General features: G+C 34.1%; 2 protein-coding genes across 4 annotated transcripts in view; one reads left to right on the top strand and one right to left on the bottom strand.

Annotated features, from left to right (window-relative positions):
• Positions 1-9675, top strand: part of LRRN3 (leucine rich repeat neuronal 3) — a 33062-nt gene extending 23387 nt beyond the window's left edge. For both annotated transcript variants that reach the window (XM_017515623.2, XM_017515622.2), the window contains one exon: positions 6710-9675. In XM_017515623.2, the coding sequence (XP_017371112.1) occupies positions 7068-9194 (2127 nt within the window). In that variant the 5' untranslated portion in view covers positions 6710-7067 and the 3' untranslated portion in view covers positions 9195-9675. The remainder of the gene's footprint in view (positions 1-6709) is intronic.
• Positions 1-21888, bottom strand: part of IMMP2L (inner mitochondrial membrane peptidase subunit 2) — an 880842-nt gene that overhangs the window by 435639 nt on the left and 423315 nt on the right. The window lies entirely within an intron of this gene.

Raw genomic sequence — 21888 nt, 5'->3', positions numbered from 1 at the left:
TCAGTTTTTGAGTGACTGCCAGCACCAGGGACTCCGTAAAAAAAAAAAAAAAAAAAAAAAAAAGAAAGAAAGAAAGAAAAGAAATGTGTCAAAACCAATTTGAGAGTACTTAAGGTTACTACAAAAACTAAATAATAATATAACTTGAAGGTAATTTTTATTTTTAGAAATGAAGTCACTAAAGGTCACGAGGTCTCCTACCTTCTGGGTCTGCCTACTTTCACAATACCCTGCTGTTAAAGTGCTGGTAATTTAACAGAGAGGCATCACCCAAATAGAGATCTCTAGTTTAATTATAACCTAAAGCAAATCTTCCATCACTATTTCCCAACTTGGAAAACAAGATGATTATACTTCAATTTAAGATGAGTGAATATTAAGGCTAATGAATAAATGAGTGCTTTTCCCCAGAGAGACCTACGCCTGGGACCACATAAATGCTAAATAACAAGGTGATGATAAAAGAGAAGTTAAAAAAGTAAATCAGGCAATCAAAAGCCACTGGCACTCAAACAATATTGAATAACATACTGTTATGCCATCTTGTAAATTAGAATTCCACAATACATGGAGTGATGCTTATAGAAAAAAATATAAGCATCAGGAGACAAGTTAAGGTTTAAAAATATCATTTGTTTTACTAATCATATATAAAAATCAACTTCACAAATAATTCTATTAATGAAGTGCTCAGTTGAGCAAAATCAATAATTAAAAATAACTATAAATCAGAATTCTTTTCATAATAAAAAAATGACAGTATCATGACAAGCTGGTAATTTATGAGCATACACAGAAATGACTACCCCAATATGAAATACTCCTGTGATTAAGATTTCATTTCCCCCTCTGTAAAAGAAAATTGTTAAGAGAGATTTATGTACTATAAACTACCGTTTTTAAAGTATAACTGTACTATAACTAGATTCCACAAATCTGATGCATTAGAGTGACACATTTGCAATTATTTTTATTTGTATTATTTATTTTTATATATTTACATATTTTTTAGACAGTTATACTCTGTTGCTCAGGCTGGAGTGCAGCTGATGCAATCTCAGCTCACTGCAGCTGCCGCCTCCCAGGTTCAGGCAACTCTAATGCCTGAGCATCCCAAGTAGCTGGGACTAGAGACACATGCACCACCACGCCCAGCTTATTTTTGTATTTTTACTAGAGACTGGGTTTCACTATGTTGACCAGGCTGGTCTAAAACTCCCGGCCTCAGGAGATCCACCCACCTTAACCTCCCAAAGTGCTGGGATTACAGGCATGAGCCACTGCGCCTGCCCAGAATTATTTTTTAAAGAAAACTATCCCCATATAGCACAAGCCTCAAATTCTAAAAGCAAAAGAAGAAAAAAGATAAAACATCCAAGATTCTCTCAAATCTGCCCAAAGCATATTTTGAGACTCGGGAGACAGAATTGTGCTATTTAAGTTACTATTGGTTTCTCTGAGAGAACTTTATCGCAAGGCCTATACTGTCATTAAAGGACTCATGTGAGCCCTATATCATGAAGTATGGAAACAGCACATGACTTGTTTATGATCTGCATTGATACTTGCTGGGTTAAAATAAAAGGTCTGAAATACGACAAGGACATAAAATAATATCAAGTTGTCCCTCCTTTAAAAAAAAATCTGTAGCTATTCCTATAATAATGATGAGATATCTGCCAGTTTGAAAATCTCAAAATGTCAGATTTGAAAATCTGAAAATATCAGAATCCACTCTAAAACCACTCTGAAAGATAGTATCCATTAAATATATGGGTATACATGACATACATTTTACTACATGACTTCCATACAATAGTGAAAATAATTTTTCTCTAATAAACAGGTTTCTTTCTAATGGCAACTCCATACAAAATCTCCACAATTTCACAAGACTTTAACAATCAACTTGAAAACAACAGTGAAAATTTAGTGCACATTTGTGAGAAACTAAGATTCAGAGAGCAATGTGATTACTATCATATAGCAAAACTAGGCCTAGAAAATAGTTTTTATTTTATTCCTTCCACAATACTCAACTGCATTATAAATTTTGTCTGAGTAAATTTTATTATCAAAGGAAGAGAAACACCTAACAATAATAATAAAAAAGGCAGTGCACCCACACAGTTGAAGGAAACACCTTTCTGAAAAGATACCATGATGAGTGGTGCTATTTTAAAAATAAACATTTGAGAGGAAGTAAACTTAGTGGTTAAAACTAAGCTTTAGAGGTTAAAATGAAGGAATCTGAATTCATGTCTCAATTTAGATCAACTTTGCTCTAATCGAGGCAATTTACTTCCTACTGGTTAGTTTGCCTTAATTTATTGACTAAAGTAATTCCCTACTTTGTGTACTACTGTGTAGATGAAAACTTAAAATAGAAATAATGGCAAATAACAAATCTGATAGCCTTTAAAACTCCTATAATGACTAAAATTCACTGATCCTAATTTGTTAATGGCATAGGACTACAGTAATGAAAATAAACTTGTGATCAATTAAAAAACACAAAGGTTAAAGTCAGATAAGTGAGTTTATACACATTCAATTGTTAGACACCTTTGGAAAAAATCTTTGCTGTTTACAGAATAGTATCACATAAGTTTGGAATCTGAAAGAATCTTACAGCTCATGGAACCAAATTTCTAAATTACAGAGATCAATAATCTGGGGTACAAGAAAGTGAATATCCTGTCCCCAGTTACAAAATCATCTAGTAAACCTGGCCCACGTTTCTTAATGCAAAACAAATTTTGTTTCCTTGTAAAGAAAGAAAATTTCTCATTAACATCAATTTTTAAGGATACCATTCATTAAACTATTCTAAATAGTTACCATTTTCCATTTCCTGAAAGTTGGCATATAAATTAAAATAATTAGTTTTGAAAAACTGGAAAAGAAGTATTTCCTAAGGAAAATAGAACAGTCTTTTACAGCGATGCATTTAGTATAATTCAACAATATCTTTGGGATATGGAATCTTCAATTAGAACTCAAGAAAGACCGAGTCTTACAACAAGGGAATATAAAGTCAGATAATGGGAGAATAGAATTTAAGTTCTTTATACCAATGAACGTAGCTAGCAATTTGCTATAGAAGAAAAGGAAAAACTGGGTTTTAATGTAGCCATGGCAATTCTTTCTTCACCAATTTTTCAACTTAAGTATAAAAATGTTTCTCTTCCTCAGACTGTGTAGACTTTATAATACACATAATGAGGTACGAAGAAGAAGGCACACTTCGTTCTTAAGTTTAGCATTGTAAAAACTCACCTAAAAGATAGTGGATTTTAAATCTTCTTATCCATGTGTCCTCACTATACCCCAGATAATTATGTAGAAGTATCACAAAAGACCACAGAACATTCATGTTGCTCCTTTTGGAGGAACAGAATTAAGCATTCCCAACTTTGTCATCCACAGAGCACTGCACATACTTTATTGCAAATCAAATCTACTGTGCATCATTGTCCTTACCTTTTTACTCTTTCGATAACTGAAAACTTGGTGAGCAAATATATTATCTTATGTATTGCTGACTTTCCAGTGTCTACGATAATGCCTGCCAAAAAGCAGGTGCTGGATCAGTATTTCATAAACGATGAAAAACAGATAAAGACGCTAAAGAATGAAGATCTCTTTACTAAGAAAAAGTAGCTTTATCCATAAAAGTTTCCACATATAATTATACCAAGAAATAACTTGTATTTTCAGATTAAAGAAAACTCAAATTATAAGTGTCCACAGGAATTGGATATATAAGATATGAGAATTCTTAAAATTGTTTAATTTTAATCACCTAAACTAGGTTGGGAATTCTCACAGTTTTTTATACTTTAATGGTCTAAACTAGGTTCTAATCACACCCCATTATTTATTTATTGTGTGACATAGGCAGATGGGTCTCAATAACCTTACACTAAAAAATGGAGATTAAAGTACCTCACCAACCTATTTCACAGGTTTATTAACATTAAGTTAATAATAAGAAAAGGCTTTGAAAACTGTAAAGCACTAAGAAGATACTATTATTACTAACTTACTATCCTGCAAATAACCCATATTGAATAGCATATTAGTGAAATATCATAATCATTTCCATAGACATAAGAAAAAGACAATATTATGCTAAAGAAAGGATAAATGTCTATATTCTCTTTTGTGTTTCCCATACTATTTCTTCCTACAGACCAGGAGTAAGAACACTTGAATTTACTCACCGCTATAAACACTCTCATTTTCAAAAGCTTTCAAAATAAATCTAACTCACAATATGGTTATAGAAAGCACATGGCTATGTAAATGATGAAATAAGAAAATACTTTCTAATTTAACACAAATATAAATTTTAAGACACCAGAATAGTTTCAAAAAAAAAAAAAGTGACATTTTATTAAGACTCCCCCAGAAAGAATGCTTCACCTTTAACATTTCCGAACTTCTAGTTAACTGAAGGATATAGGTACCTCTGTGCTCTGCTTGAGAAAGTAAACCTATCCAATTAATTGACAGAAGTAATGGGTTTTCCATTCTCAGCTGAGTGATTTACAGAAACACACAGAAATGGAACTCGACTTGGTAACAAGGCTTCTTCTTCATTCTGGACATAAAAGGGCAATAGATTTCTACTTTAGATCTATTCGGAGAGGTATATGCTCCCGATGAGCATGCATACGGAATTGTAACCGTCTGTTTATTTCTGTTTCCCCTCTAGAATGAAAGTTTACTAAAGAAATCAACCATATGTAAGTCATCATTTTTCCCTCTAGCTCTCAACACAATAATTGGCATGTAGAAAGTGCTCAATAAATGCTGACTGGAGAAATTAAAGAATAAAGTACAGGTATAATCGATTAACTTTTCTCTTAAAGTCTAATATTCTTTTGTATTAGCTTGAATTTTAATCTCTGGATTTTAGTAATATATGTAACACAAATTTGATGTTAGTAAATACTTATAGGCATTAAAGCAGATAGATTTATTGAAAATAGAAATTAAGCAGATTGAATTGCTTAATATGTAAAAGAATGCATACATGATTCTATTAATTAATGAAATTCATTTATCAGTTCACTCAAGACATTTCTTGGTCATATACCACATTATAATGATCATGCCCAGAAGATGGGGATGTGAAGCCAGGCAAGTTCTCATGCTCTCAAGGAGGTTAGTGCCTGGTGAAGGAAAGAATCAAGGAAATGCTAGACAGAGGCAAGTGCTAGAGCCATGGGACCACTGCAGAGGGGCAGCTAAGTACATCTGGAGGGAGGGGTTATATGAAAGTCTTGTAGGAAAGACTTTCCAGAGGGGATATTCTTGAACTGAGGTTTGAAAAGGCAGTAAAAAAGTATTTAAAACAAAGAAAGAAGTATTTCAGGCAGAGTAATGCAACCATAGCGCTATCAATAGAGAGAAGGTTGCTTGCAGGAAAATGGCAGACAGTGAGGTAAACAGAGAGAAAAAGAAGGATGGCACATATCAAATTTGCAACTTGGTGTTGGAATTGATTATATTTCAAAGACACTGGTATCCATTTAAAAGAAAAATATCTAGGTCTTTTGTGTTACTGACTGTATTAGTCCATTCTCATGCTGCTAATAGACATATCCCAGACTGAATAATTTACAAAGAAAAATAGGTTTAATGGACTCATGGCTCCATGTGGCTGAGGAGGCCTCACAATCATGGTAAATGACAAAAGGCACATCTTACATGGAGGCAGGCAAGAGAGAATGAGAATGAAGCAAACAGGGTTTCCCCTATAAAACCATCAGATCTCATGAGACTTACTTCACTGCCACGAACATGGGGGAAATGGCCCCCATTATTTAATTATCTCCCACCAGGTCCCTCCCACAATAAATGGGAATTATTAGAGCTATAATTCAAGATGAGATTTAGGTGGGGACACAGCCAAACCATATCACTGATGTAATAAAGTTACTTTTTCATTGTTAGTAATGGAAGGTAAGCTATTCTCAGGGAAAAGGAAAACAGCCAAATGTTAATCTTCTAAACTTTAGTTAAGAATTTGATAACATACAGGTACATCTACAGCAAATGAAACTTAATCTTGTTTGAAGGCTGCAAAACTCAAGTCACTTTATGCAAAGGAGACTGGAGAGAAGTGTGACTGAAATGGGAAACAGCTAAATACTACGACATCTAGCTTGCTTAACATTTTATAATTTTTGTCTCTAAATCCTATCTCCTGGGAGCCTATTGAACCACAGTCTAGCTCATTTGGTTATAGCTGAACAGTATTATTTATTTATTGGCTTTTTAGTTTTCCTAACAGGCAAAAAAAAAAAAAATCCATCAACATGTAAAAGATTTAAAAGTTGCTCTGTCCCTATAACTAAATTTCAAAAATGATGAAAAATATAATAAACAAAATTACAAGGTATAAACAAGAATTGAAATAACAGAAAATTTGTGGAAACATATTCATTAAAATAATAAATCTTCAGCCTTTTAAAGATTAGATTTCTCAGCCTGCCCAAAGTCTGGGCCAAGAATTGTCAAGAACAGTCATGGAAAAGATAAAGTCATCAAAACATATTGAAGTACCCATAAACTCTAAGACTATAATTTGTACATGAAATAATTATAATTAGTTAATGGATTTAATTATGGTATTTTTCATTTGTACTGATTATTTTTTCTCTCTTTTGTCTTTCATCTTTCATTTTATTACATTTAGCATCATGCTGCTATTCCTGCAAGTACTGAACAAGCATGGGATTTGAATATTATACTTCTAAATAAATGAATTACACAATCTCCTGTTACCATCTATACATACTCCATCTTCAAAAAGTACATCAATATTATATCACTGAGGAAATAATTGCTTTCTTTTCTCCAATATGCATGACATTTTTGGACAATGCAATTGTGGCACTGGCACTTACTTCAATGAAGAAAACCTCTGTGGTTCTATGGCATTCATCATTTGACAAATACAAGTATCTTCCTTATCAATCAGCTCCTGTTGAAATTACTAGCACTGAATGTGGAATCCTTAAGGGCCCATTAAATTTCTGAAGAAGAAAGCTAAGATGAAGGACATGCCACTCCGAATTCATGTGCTACTTGGCCTAGCTATCACTACACTAGTACAAGCTGTAGATAAAAAAGTGGATTGTCCACAGTTATGTACATGTGAAATCAGGCCGTGGTTTACACCCAGATCCATTTATATGGAAGCATCTACAGTGGATTGTAATGATTTAGGTCTTTTAACTTTCCCAGCCAGATTGCCTGCTAACACACAGATTCTGCTCCTGCAGACTAACAATATTGCAAAAATTGAATACTCCACAGACTTTCCAGTAAACCTCACTGGCCTGGATTTATCTCAAAACAATTTATCTTCAGTCGCCAATATTAATGTAAAAAAGATGCCTCAGCTCCTTTCTGTTTACCTAGAGGAAAACAAACTTACTGAGCTGCCGGAAAAATGTCTGTCTGAACTGAACAACTTACAAGAACTCTATATTAATCACAACTTGCTTTCTACAATTTCACCTGGAGCTTTTATTGGCCTACATAATCTTCTTCGACTTCATCTCAATTCAAATAGATTGCAGATGATCAACAGTAAGTGGTTTGATGCTCTTCCAAATCTAGAGATTCTAATGATTGGGGAAAATCCAATCATCAGAATCAAAGACATGAACTTTAAGCCTCTTATCAATCTTCGCAGCCTGGTTATAGCTGGTATAAACCTCACAGAAATACCAGATAATGCCTTGGTTGGACTTGAAAACTTAGAAAGCATCTCTTTTTATGACAACAGGCTTATTAAAGTACCCCATGTTGCTCTTCAAAAAGTTGTAAATCTCAAATTTTTGGATCTAAATAAAAATCCTATCAATAGAATACGAAGGGGTGATTTTAGCAATATGCTGCACTTAAAAGAGTTGGGGATAAATAACATGCCTGAGCTGATTTCCATCGACAGTCTTGCTGTGGATAACCTGCCAGATTTAAGAAAAATAGAAGCTACTAACAACCCCAGATTGTCTTACATTCACCCCAATGCATTTTTCAGACTCCCCAAGCTGGAATCACTCATGCTGAACAGCAATGCCCTCAGTGCCCTGTACCATGGTACCATTGAGTCACTGCCAAACCTCAAGGAAATTAGCATACACAGTAACCCCATCAGGTGTGATTGTGTCATCCGTTGGATCAATATGAACAAAACCAACATTCGATTTATGGAGCCAGATTCTCTGTTTTGTGTGGACCCACCTGAATTCCAAGGTCAGAATGTTCGGCAAGTACATTTCAGGGACATGATGGAAATTTGTCTCCCTCTTATAGCTCCTGAGAGCTTTCCTTCTAACCTAAATGTAGAAGCTGGGAGCTGTGTTTCTTTCCATTGTAGAGCTACTGCAGAACCACAGCCTGAAATCTACTGGATAACACCTTCTGGCCAAAAACTCCTACCTAATACCCTGACAGACAAGTTCTATGTCCACTCTGAAGGAACGCTAGATATAAATGGCATAACTCCCAAAGAAGGGGGTTTATATACTTGTATAGCAACCAACCTAGTTGGCGCCGACTTGAAGTCTGTTATGATCAAAGTGGATGGATCTTTTCCACAGGATAACAATGGCTCTTTGAATATTAAAATAAGAGATATTCAGGCCAATTCAGTTTTGGTGTCTTGGAAAGCAAGTTCTAAAATTCTCAAATCTAGTGTTAAATGGACAGCCTTTGTCAAGACTGAAAATTCTCATGCTGCACAAAGTGCTCGAATACCATCTGATGTCAAGGTATATAATCTTACTCATCTGAATCCATCAACTGAGTATAGAATTTGTATTGATATTCCCACCATCTATCAGAAGAACAGAAAAAAATGTGTAAATGTCACCACCAAAGGTCTGGACCATGATCAAAAAGAGTATGAAAAGAGTAATACCACAACACTTATGGCCTGTCTTGGAGGCCTTCTGGGGATTATTGGTGTGATATGTCTTATCAGCTGCCTCTCTCAAGAAATTAACTATGATGGTGGACAGACCTATGTGAGGAATTACTTACAGAAACCAACCTTTGCATTCAGTGAGCTTTATCCTCCTCTGATAAATCTCTGGGAAGCAGGAAAAGAAAAAAGTACATCATTGAAAGTAAAAGCAACCGTTATAGGTTTACCAACAAATATGTCCTAAAAACCACCAACTAAACCGACTCTAAAAACAAACAAAAGCTAAAGATTGCAGTTGTGCTAAAAAAAAAAAAAAAAAGTAGAGAAAAATTACTTTTGAGAGAGAAGTTTAAGCTTCACCAATGCTGCTCCTGACCAATGGAAATATGTACAACTTCAGCATTTTAAGTAACTGGCTTCAAGGGATACTGTGGCAACCAAATAAAATAACTCCATTTTCTAAAACTTTCATGTAACTTTTATGTCTGGACTACGGTTAAAGTGGACAAAAACATTTCTGTATTTTTTTTAAGTATATAAGAATAGTCGAACTGAGCAATACCTCCTCCTGTGTTGTATTACACATATTAGCCACGAGTTTTTGCAGTGACCACATAAACTTGAATTGACACGTGGTGTAATAAAATGGACAAATTCTGTAGAGTAGACACAGTGAGTATGTGGACCTCTTTTATAAGGAAAAATACATTTTGGATTAAAATCAATTGCTTTTGTCTTGTTTTGTTTCTAAATAAAGAATAATTTCTGGGAAATATCATCTGATCAGATGTCATTTAAATGACAAAGTTTTTAAAAGGTGTTTTTCTATAATGAAATTTGGAATGCTAAGAGTTAAGACATTTTTCTTGGGTGGTGGAACTACATTTTTATAATGCCCCAAAGATGGATTTCGGAAAGCATTTAATCAATATGAAACGGCAATCATAATTTGTATTTAACCCTTTATTGACAGAAACTCTAGATAATTATGTATTCACTTAAAGATTTTCTTTTTTTTAACAAGTAGCTTTTGGAGTAAATTTTTAGGTTCAGATAATATAAATTCAGTATCTGAGCAACATAAAGTCTTATATTAATAATTAGTAGTAGCTTAGTTATAGGTTGCTTGCTGCTTTTTTGGTTTTTTTGCTTTTTTGTTTTGAGACAGAGTCTCCCCCTGTTGCTCAGGCAGGAGTGTAGTGGCACAGTCTTGGCTCACTGCAGCCTCCACCTCTGGGGTTCAAGCGATTCTCCTGCCTCAGCCTCCCGAGAATCCGGGATTATAGGTATGTGCCACAGCTCCCGGCTAATTTTTTTTATTTTGAGTGGAGACAGGGTTTCACCATGTTGGCCAGGCTTGTCTCGAACTCCTGAACTCAGGTGATCCATCCCCCTCAGTCTCTTAAAGTGCTGGGATTACAGGCATGAGCCACCATGCCTGGTCTAGGCTGCTTGCTTTGTAGAAACTATTGCCAAATTTCAGTATGACTTATGCTCCAGGTTTAATTTTTAAATCTATCTCTGATTCAAAATGGTTAGGGAGCTTCACTGAAATAACAAGCAAATAACCACATAATTTGCTATATTTAAACATGGCAAGGAAACAACATGTTCCAGTCCAAGACTAAGAGTTTAGAAGTACACCATAAAACACATGGGACTGGTAGTAGAAGTTTAACAGGTTCAACTTTCTGAAATTTCTTTTATTTAGTTCAGGCCGATATAAAAATGACATAATTCAGGTATTTCCAGAGTTTGAAACAAATTTAGGAGGAATGAAGTTAACTAAAGGAAAAGCTTCTGAAACGATTTTGAAGTAAAAGAAAAATGTAAGAATTTAATTTTTCAGTCTAGTCCTCTAAGAATATATTTAGGGCACCTGAAACCCACAGCTTATAAGATTACAAATCATTGATTGAAGTGCCAAGTAGTTATTTAAAAATCTTATATAGGGAATATAAGGGTTTCAGTTACAAAAACAAAACTAAGGTCTTTGAGGATTTCAGTTATTTTTACAAACAAAACCCCACAGTCCTGCAAAAATAGAGGTATTTTTGTACAAAGTAAACATTCTGAGACAATAAAATACCACAGTTTTTATAGGCAAATTGTTTCTCTCTCAAAGTTACAAAGCTTTCATGTTAATTGCTACTGTGTCTGCTCATAAGCAACTTTTAACTTTTCCTACAATAGCTTTCTGCAAAATATCAACATGCCACCGGCCTATAAACATTTCCAGCACTGTAGCCATTATCAATTTATTTGTTAACATTAGACATTTCTTTAGTGGTACCATTGACAGTTTCCAATTAAATCCTAGCTGTTTTTGACAGTGTGGAAGGCAATTGCTATGAACTTCTTAAAAGAAAAAATTGAGTTAATTTTAACACAACCAAAATATGAAACTTGTTAATTCAACGTGTTTCCCAAACACAAATTTTACAACCTGATGAATCACTATCACACAGAGGCTGACATTACAATTTATCAGTCAGACATGCTCATACATCAAGTGAGATTTCAGCATCACAGACAGAGCTTTTTAGAGCTCAGCTATTTGTCAAAAATATAGAAGCTGAAATACAACCTATTAGGATGCAGGCATTGTATAGGTCAGCAACAACTTGAGCATGTACCTCGTATGTTTCTTTGAAACCTATCAGCCTGAAGAAGTATCACAAACGTATCATAGCACTGAGAATTCAATTTAATCTACATATTTCTTTTAAAATTTGTTAGGAAAACTGCATTCTGAATAGACATCTAGTAGTGAGCACTAAAATGAAGTATTTTGTTACAACTAAAAATATACAGATCCTCAAGGTAAATCATGAACCTACTTATTTGCTCAAATTTTAATATAAACTTCCAGTGAAAGAGAAATGACATCTGCTTCAATGAGAATAGTGTATCATACTCCCTGTGTTACTTCTTAATCCTCACATAAAACTGAGCATTAGTCAAAGTACTCAAAGCATATAACTTACAATTTTGTGATACCATATAGCTGCTCTTGTTGTGATACAGAACTTTACCTATCACAAATAAAACTCTCAAGTTTATGCCTGTATGAATGCCACCTAATCTGCTCACCTTGTATGGAGAAAAACACCTTCGCCCCAAAAAACTTTTGTGAAGAATTACATATTTTATAATTTATAGTGTAAAATAAAATTAAGATTTTCTAACAATAAGCATACCCAATTGAATACAAAAATATATAAAAACAGTGTTGAACAAAATATATAATTTATAAAGTATGTAACTGTCAGTAAAGCTAAGCAGCAACAGGTTGGCAGTCATACGCTAACTGTTTCTCCAAGAAGGAAATAAAACAGATTTATGGTACATAAATACTAATCATACATACACAACTAATCATTTAATATTTATGTTAGTGCTAAAGTTTTTATTCTAATTAGACAAAAAAGTTTTTAAGTAAAACTACATACAAACAAGCATAAGTTTAAAATAATTCCTTAGTTTATTCATTTAATTATCTTTTGTTTATATTCAATAGACATTTATTGTATGGCTATTAGTCACTGGAAAAAGAGAAATAAATAGGACAAATTTTCTACCATCTAAAACTTATGTTCTACTAGATTATATTCCAGTTTATTTTCTTTTTCAGTATTTTCATAAACACATGTAAACTGTTATTCAGCAAAATCCTAGCCTTAATCATTTATATTTTCACAAAATGACAATGCTCAGAAAAATTTTAAGATTTTTTTTCTGGGTCTAAAATGTTTTACTATTCACAATTTTGAGCTTGCTTCAAATGTAATATTGATTTTATTCACTATATTTATAGAAACTAGCCTAATACCAACATTAAACTCGCTAAGCTAAGAGGCAAATTTAGTCCAGGCATGGTGGCTCACACCTGTAATACCAGCACTTTTGGAGGCCTAGGTGAGTGGATCATGAGGTCAAGAGATTGAGACCATCCTGGGTAACACAGTGAAACCCTAATTGTACTAAAAATACAAAAATTAGCTGGACGTGGTGGCACGCACCTGTAATCCCAGCTACTTAGGAGGTTGAGGCAGGAGAATTGCTTGAACCTTGGAGGCAGAGGTTGCAGTGAGCCAAGATCTTGCCACTGCACACCAGCCTGGTGACAGAGCAAGACTCCGTCTGAAAATAAAAAAGGCATATTTATTTACCATAAATTATTTCTACACATAAAATATAGATAACTGTTACATGACCCCTATTTCACACTCAAAGAGAAAATGAGAGGTGAATTTCTAAAAGATTTATCTAGCACTGACAAAACATCTATATGTCTTACAAGAAGGTGAACCAACTTACTCTATCCACAATAACTCTCACAAGATGTTCCAGTAACTATAAAGGGAAATCTTAAAATTTCAGAGATTGCCATTTTAGACGAAAAAATCCAAAATGTGTCAGAAACTAATAAAGCAAATGATAAAAACAACTAAAACCTTTAAAGGTATACATGTATTAAGGAGTAAAAAAAAATCTCAATAATGTCACCATTAGGGGTGTAACTGTATATGTCACCATCTTAGGCTTCATTACAATGCTGATTTTCCAGGAGATAGGGAGTAATGAATAGTAACAAAATTGTGGCTGTATTTTCTTTGATCCAATCTTTTTCCTCAAATTTCCCAATACATTATAACAAATAAGTAAAAATTTTTGTGAAGAATATGGCTGTCACCATTATATTCACTATATTAAGGATTCCAAAAGGATATTTTGCAATCAATTAAACAGAAAAGACTACAATGATCTTCTCTTTCAGATCCTAACGTTTTCACTACAGCTCCGCTTCTATAATATCATTTTGCCCTAACGAATGCTTAGCTAACTAGGTCATTGCTTGGGAGAAGTACAGCAATGTACCGGAATGCCACGTCTAGAAAAAAAAGCCTACAATCAGTATCATGGGGTTTTGGGAAAGGAAAGAACTGACTCCAGTTTCCACACGATACTGACTGCTTTCATGTGTTCATTTGACAAGTAAAGTAAGGACTTGAATGTTTGTTAAGAGTGACCACGGCCTAGTTTCATGTTATTTCTCTGAAGCAAAATAAAAATATTTTACACAGGAGCAAAGTGCAAAATCAGAGTTAGTATCAACAGTCATAAAGCATATATCCAATTCAAGGAAAAATTATTTAGAGAAAAAAAATTTTAAAGAATATTACAGAATATAGATTATTTCCAAAATTTGGCCTAAACATTTCATTTACAGTACACACAGAAGGCTCATGAATTCAGTAGTACACATTTAGTATTCTCAGGTCAGAGTACATCACATGAAATAGAACAAGATTCCTTTTTGTTCACACTAAAAGTAGACCTCCAGAGATCTGAATTTACCTATTCTCATTCACCAGATATACATCTCAGAAGGCTCCTAGCTCATCTTTGAAATAAGCCATAGAGCATATACCAACTAAGGGTGTAAATACCTCACAGATATGTCAATAGCACTTCTTCTTAGGAGCAAACTTGAGTGTTCAAATAAGTAATAAATTCAAAGCTCGTATCATATATAATTCCAAATTATTGAAGTGGCCCAGAGTAACAAAGCATAGCAAAAAGAGTTGTGGTTGACCTTAGTAAGCCTTTTAGAAGGATGAGCTACAACGACATTTAGAGACCTCACAGTACTTTGTGTCTTTATATTTATCTTTTCCAACTCTACTATATCGCCAAGAAACTAATAGTATTATGTGACCATTGTAAGGATGATCCAGCTTCTCATTAAAATATATGGTTCAGTGTCTGAAGTTATTGATTCAAAATCCAATTGTGATGCTCCTTTGTAATGTTTACCACCTCTGGAACAAATAACGGAGAGAGCTTGGGACATAAATTAACCCTCCTAATCCTCACACTGAGAGAATCAGGGTGTAATAAAATAAGCACCCTGTCATTTTGTGGTACTAGACTCAAGGCTGGTAAAGACAGAAATAGTTTTTAAAGCAACAGAGGTATCATTATTAAAGCAATATAGCTAAACACACCAAAATAGTCTTTCAGAAGAACACTATATAAAATTGAAATTCATTGTCAGAACTGAGATTAAGGTCAGACCCCTCTAATAAAATCCCTTTAATAATGGCTGCAGAGAAGACTCACCTATTTAATAAAAAACAAGAAATCATGTCTCCAAAGTAACTGTAAAGCTCTCAGCTTCCTATCCCTGTTTCCTAGTAAATTAATCAATAAAACAAAATTCTAGTATAGAACTTCCATATTAAATCACTTATTTTACCAGGATTTTAAAAACATATTTATATATAAAATTCATGAATTCATATAATTATATGATGCTAACAAGTCAATTCAAACACTTGAGTGTAAAAAAATTTCTTCTTCTAACCATGGATATGACATATAGAAAATGTATTTAAAAAGTAGAAAACAAAGTATTCATTTATTTCTATAAACAACATCTTTTGCATAAAAATCAATAGGAATTAAGTGGTTGCAGTGAAAAAAATAAACCACAACTAAAGTAACTGTGTGAAGCTAAAGGGAATTAGGTTTTCCTTCCAGTGGATTATGTGTGCCTTAGTCCACGCTTGACCCTAAAGCGAAAATGCAATGTTTGAGATATTTTGTTGACACATACATGCATAGAAGAAAATAAATATATTATTAACATACATTTGGATAAATATGCGCTCATATCTACTTGAGTAGAGAGATTACAAATTAGGAAGGAAGGAAAAAGGAAAGGAAAAAAAGAAGGAAACAGTCACTAAATTGTGAATATGTGCCACATTAACAATTTGCTGTGCTCTTAGGAAATCCACTTCAGATCTAAAGAAGGGGCATGAGAAAATAAACCTCTGCCATCTTACAATATAACATGCATGTTGATAGGCCTGCACATCTCTTTCTGTCCCATGCTTTATTCACACACCATTTATTGAGGTTCTTCTGTATACCAGACAAAATACTAGCTACTAGAGATTCAACACTGACTGCAATAGACAAATCTCCTGATATCCTTAAACTTAGAATTAAAAAGTGAATACCAACAAATGAATGTGGCAAATGCAATTCAGGGAAATAAAAGTATGTCAGACAGATTACTCATATTTGGAGGGTACAACATTATCTGTATCATAAGGTAGTCCAGAAAGTGTTCTAAATCACAACTAAGACAATCTTTACACAATCTCCCAAATAGAGGGCAGAGAAATGCTAAGAGTAGATTAGGGATGGCATAAAGATACCAATAGACTAAACACTTTTAATAACTACAGAGTGCTAGGCAACTGGGAAAAAATTCTGAAGGACAAAGCAGGAAATGGCTTCAGGAAGAAAAATCAGGAGGTGGGTAAAAATCAAACTTTATTTTGTGCTAACAATGTTAGAAACTAGTATCCTAGAAAAAAAATGACTATGCCAAATTTAAAAGACCAGGATTAACTTATAAGGGTACAAAGATGTGTTTGCCATATTTCAGTTCTGTCTCCCTATGTAGTCTAGCACCAAGCTTCCTCCAGAGTTAGGAATATGAGTAGACATGGGAAATAAAAAAGAAAAGACATAGGTACACTCTATATTCTACCCTCTTAAACCTTCCCTAATCTGAAACCACACATACTCAAAGCCTCACAAACATACTCTCAGAAACAAACACCCTTTATCTTCAGAGTTTTTATAGTCTAGTATTTAATGGATATCTAATTTCAGATATTTTAAGAATACATCTTCCATGAAATTAGTGGAGGGTCAAAATGTCACCCCAGCTCTCCACTGTCTTCCCCAAAGGACAAACAAATGAAAGACAGCCTAAGTATTCTGGATAATTTTGTATAAAGAAGCCCAAATGTAATGTAAAATTGCGGTTGATGTCTTTGATTTCAAGATTGACCTAGTTCTACTTCCACTATCAATTATTTCTTTTTCAGAAATTTCACAAATATGTTATGCAGAGTTTAATGAGTACATAAAGAGAAACAGATATAGGAAAACCAAAAAACTACTGTGCCTAATTTCTTTAGGCTATATGTTGTATAATACCAGACACACTTCTAACTACCTAGATTTCATATCACTTTCTTCAGATAATGTTTTAAAAATGTCCTCTATTACATTTCCAATTGGGACATTGAACTCAAAACAACTTAAAGTAAGAAAGATTATTTGTAGATGAACTGATCCACAGAAATCAAATATCCATTCTAGATTTTCTATAGTTTCTTATCACTGGGCTCTCCTAAGAAGAAAAGTTTTATTAGTATTATCTAATATAAGGTAGTCTAATTTGGATTTTTAGAGTAAAAAGTGCATTATGTCACAGCATTTTTGAAAGCTCAGTTTTGAAGATGCATTTTTATAGTGCTAACTTCTCTCTTTTGCTATAAAAAAAAAACATAGGCCAGGCATGGTGGGTCATACCTGTAATCCCAGCATTTTTGGGAGGCCAAGGCAGGTGGATAACCTGAGGTCGGGAGTTCAAGAACAGTCTGACCAACATGGAGAAACCCTGTCTCTACTAAAAATACAAAATTAGCTGGGCTTGGTGGCGCATACCTGTAATCCCAACTACTCAGGAGGCTGAGGCAGGAGAATCACTTGAGCCCGGGAGGCAGAGGTTGTGGTGAGCTGGGATGGCACCACTGCACTTCAGCAGCGGGCAATAAAAGCAAAACAGCAAAACTCCATCTCAAAAAAGAAGCAAAGAAAAAAAACCCATAAAATTTTGCTACGAAATTTTCTCAAAAGTGTTCTGGGGAACTGTGATACATACATTATGAAAATAGCTATTTTTCAAAACTCTATCTCAAAAAAGAAAAAAAAAACATAAAATTTTGCTATGAAATTTTCTCAAAAGTGCTTTGGGGAACTGTGATACATACATTATGAAAATAGCTGTTTATCAATTCTTCAATAATGTTTTGTTTGAAATTTTTTTTGCAGATTTTTGCCTAAAACCAAGAACAAAATTCTGAACAAAAAATAAATAGGAGAAAAGCACATCCGTCTTCCTGTGACATTTAAAATACTGGCACCTGAGTATACGCTAAAAAGACATTTTTAATATCCTGATGTTAGCTCCTAATTTAGTGGAGAGGACTCCACCTCACCACAGTAGATATATCTATTCCATTTCACTATACTATGGATAAGAGAAAAAGGCCATGTAGCCACTAAAATAAAATGCTTACTGAACAAATATAATGGAGTAATTTTCATTTTATTGCTAAGAGAATTCTACTTCAAAACTGGGCCATACTACTCAGGCTAATTGTTGCAGTGTGAATACTCAGAGTATCAGGTAGGATAAATAAGTAACTCAGCACAAATTATCATCTCATTCTGGGAAAAAAATGAATCCAGTTTTAGCTTTACTGAAACCAGGAGATACAAAAGAGCACAATGTCTATGAGACCAATAGCCCCTGATTTTGAAACTAAAATTAATTATGAGAATATTGTAACACTCTACTGATTACACATTTGAAAAGTAATTTTTAAGATATAAGACATTCTCATACATTTTATTCCTGGGATTTGATTTATTATCTATATCTACTCTGTGATGTTAGAAAAACAATGCCAATCTACCTTGATGAATTATTGGTCATGAGGAAGGAGAAACTGAATAAAAATATTTTCAAACAAATCTGCAATCCCATTGAGTCTTTCTACTCCTCCAAAATAAGCAGCACTGTTACACAGCTGCGGGTTTCTTTCTTAGAAGTGATGGGCCTATCAATAAAGATTTTTACTGTATTGGGAAAAGTCAACCCTGTGATCTTTAAACACTCTGGCTTCAGAAAGGAATTTTCATATTAAACCTCTTCCAAAGTTCTTGACTGGAAATCGCAACCTTACCATCATGATGCCACATTATTCTTTTAAAATATACTATTTCAAAATATGAAATACTTTTTATATAATTATAACTTAGTATATTTTGTTGCAGAAATAACATATACTTATTATACAAAATCAAGAACATACAAAAAAGAGGGCCTTACGCTCTCCCCTTCCCCCAGATACGCTCTTACAAAAGCCTGTCATTCTGCCTTTGAGAAACTTTATAACATTCTCTCTTGACTTCACTATTTCACGCTTCATCCAGACTAGAGCTGCCCAGACTTTCAAGGTGTCATCAAACACCTCTAATCTCAGAATAAAAGATGACTTCAGTACTCACCCTGTTATCCCCCTACCCAGCCCTCACAACTCCCAATGATGTGACTGACAGACATTACCATTACCTAGTAAATAGGCCAGTTGCTCATATGCCACCCTATAACATTTTTTAAAAGTGCTAGGAGTAAATAGATTGTTTCCTCTCATGGTAGCCTCAGATATTTGTTCCTTTCTAATCTTTGCCAATTCTATTTTGGAAAACAAAAAAGATGGAATCTAATCTACATCCCATAGGGCAGCCCTGCAAGTTACTGATTATGCTAGCCTGTCTCTAAGTTTTCTTTCATCCATACTGAAGAAACTCATGTCCTTAAAGCAATGCAGGTCACTCTTCTCTGGATGTGATTCAAGTCATTAAAGTCTCTCTTAAAATGTAGTATCAGAAATTGGATGCAATCCTCCAGGTAGGCTAATTTCTAATCTCTTTATGTGGCTGGAGTAGTATTAACCAAATTCCTGCACTATTTTCAAATGGAAGCAGAGCCAACTGTAAACAGAAAAGGGTAATTCTACTTGATGCCAAATGATGTGATTAACAGCTTCATTGATATCATCATCACCAGCACTTAGGAAATGCTAAGCATGAACAGACATAAATTCATTTAACTTCTATCAGAAAGATTATTTCAGCAACCGTATTTTATGTAATAGGTAGAAAATTCGGGTAAAGAACTTTAAGTAACTTACCAAACATCACCAGCAAGTTTTTATAGGTGGTAGTGACAGGAATTTGTTCTCCACGTTAAACAGATTGAAAGGTTGTTAGCTTTCTAAGTCCTACTATAAACCTTAGAATTCCTCATATGCACTACCATAACCTCTTAGAAAAATGTCATTCAGCAGATAGCAAGGGTAGGTCTTAGCATAATTTATTAGCATCAGCAATTATCATAACGGCAGACAATTAAGAATCTCGCTGCAAGCAAACAGAAATGCATATATCTAGACGTCAACTATATATAGTTTTTGTCATGCTGAAATTCTGCAAAAATATGGTGCGTTGGTTCACTTTCTAGTGACAGTTAGGTTTGGTGGAACTGTGGTAAACCTCCTCCACCTCAGCTCTTTGATAGCATTTATACTGGTGTAACAAAAATAAAGTAAGCTTTATTTACGAGAAGACTCATTCTATATTCAATTTATAAAATAAACATACTGGAAGTCTTTTCCATTGGAAAGAAAGGATTTTAATCAGTGTTATTTAGTTGCTGATGATTCATTTCACCATTTCTGAATCATGGCAAAAAAAATATGTTAAGCCAGAATTCACAATTTTCCATTATGCAAAAACACTGCCATATTGTTTTATCTACTTAGTAAGATCAATTTTTTCTATTTCATACGTTCAGACCACATTGCTAAAAATAAGAAAAGGCAAATATAATCAAGCTTGATAAGACAAGAAGCAGAGCAAATGACAGGAAAAAAATAATTTGATTTGAGGAATAAAAATATTAAATTACTAATTCAATGCTCTGAATAATAAAAGCAGAGTCAGAAGCAGTCCGTTTCTTAAAAGTAGGTGGTACTTCAACAGGTTTGCCAAAGGAGAATGGAAACTAGAGTTGGGTTTTTGTGAGAACTTCAATATGAACGATTTAAGAAACTAAGAATCTCATTCAGTTGGAGTAAAGATGTATATGCTACACCTTTTGGGTTTGGTTTTTTGTTTTTAGACAGGGCCTCACATTGTTTCCCAGACTGGAGTGCAGTGGTGTGATCTCAGTTCACTGTAACCTCTGCTTCTGGGGCTCAAGCGATCCTCCAGTCTCAGCTTCCTGAGTTGCTGGGATTACAGGCATGGGCCACCACACTCAGCTAATTTTTGTATTTTTTCGTAGAAATGGGGTTTCCCCATGTTGCCAAGGTTGGTCTTGAGCTCCTAAGCTAAAAGCTATCTGCCCCTCTTGGACTTCCAAAAGGCTGGGATTACAGGCATGAGCCACCACAACCAGCCTTGGGCTGGTCCCACCTTTGTATAAACCTACTTTAAAATATAAAAAGTTATTCCATTCATTGTTTTCAAAAAATTTAGTGACTGTGAATAATGTCATATTGCCTAGAGTAATCTTGACATTTTTGTTCTCCTGGAAAAAAACAAGGTCCCTTTAACTAAAGGTTTTCTTCGGCTTTCATCACTTCAGCACTGGCAAAACTAGAATGACAGTCTCATAAAGAAAATAACTAAAGGCTCTCACTTTGTCCAGTGACATGGTGGCCCTCCAGCACTGGCATTTCCTGCCCTACTTTAACTCCAGGCACCATAAGATCAAAGTAAGAAGGAACTGGTGTGACTCTGTTTAGTTCTGGTAGCTACTTTGTATTACATGGGCAATATAATTCATTGTTTCTTATATAACTGCTTAACCCATTTTAAATTGTACTAGGCATCCACAAACAAAAAATGTTATTACTTGTTCCAAGTTAGGTATAACTTGTAGATAAAACCTCACAAAATGACTCACAATAAATCGAAACATTCCTGTAAGAAAACATAAAGCTAGAAAAGGATTAGAGACAAGGTCCTACCAATAGATACACCTATTTTAAAAGAAAAAAAATCAGCTGAAGTCATATTTGGTTCTAATGAACCTAAAAGTATAGTGAGTTGTTTTGCTAAAAAAAGAGACCCAGACATTATTTGGTCACTTGCATAGAATAGCTTGGCATTTCGGCACCATCAAGTAATAAAACTTACTTGTAAAACTGTTTAAGGCAACAGAGATTGCCTGTATTTATTTTCTAGGGAGGAAAAATATTTAAAGACCACAA

Source organism: Cebus imitator, unplaced genomic scaffold, assembly GCF_001604975.1.
Source record: "Cebus imitator isolate Cc_AM_T3 unplaced genomic scaffold, Cebus_imitator-1.0 Scaffold554, whole genome shotgun sequence".
Taxonomy (NCBI): Eukaryota; Metazoa; Chordata; class Mammalia; order Primates; family Cebidae; genus Cebus; species Cebus imitator.
Note: the sequence above shows the minus strand (reverse complement) of the source record. Positions and strands in the feature narration are given on the sequence as shown.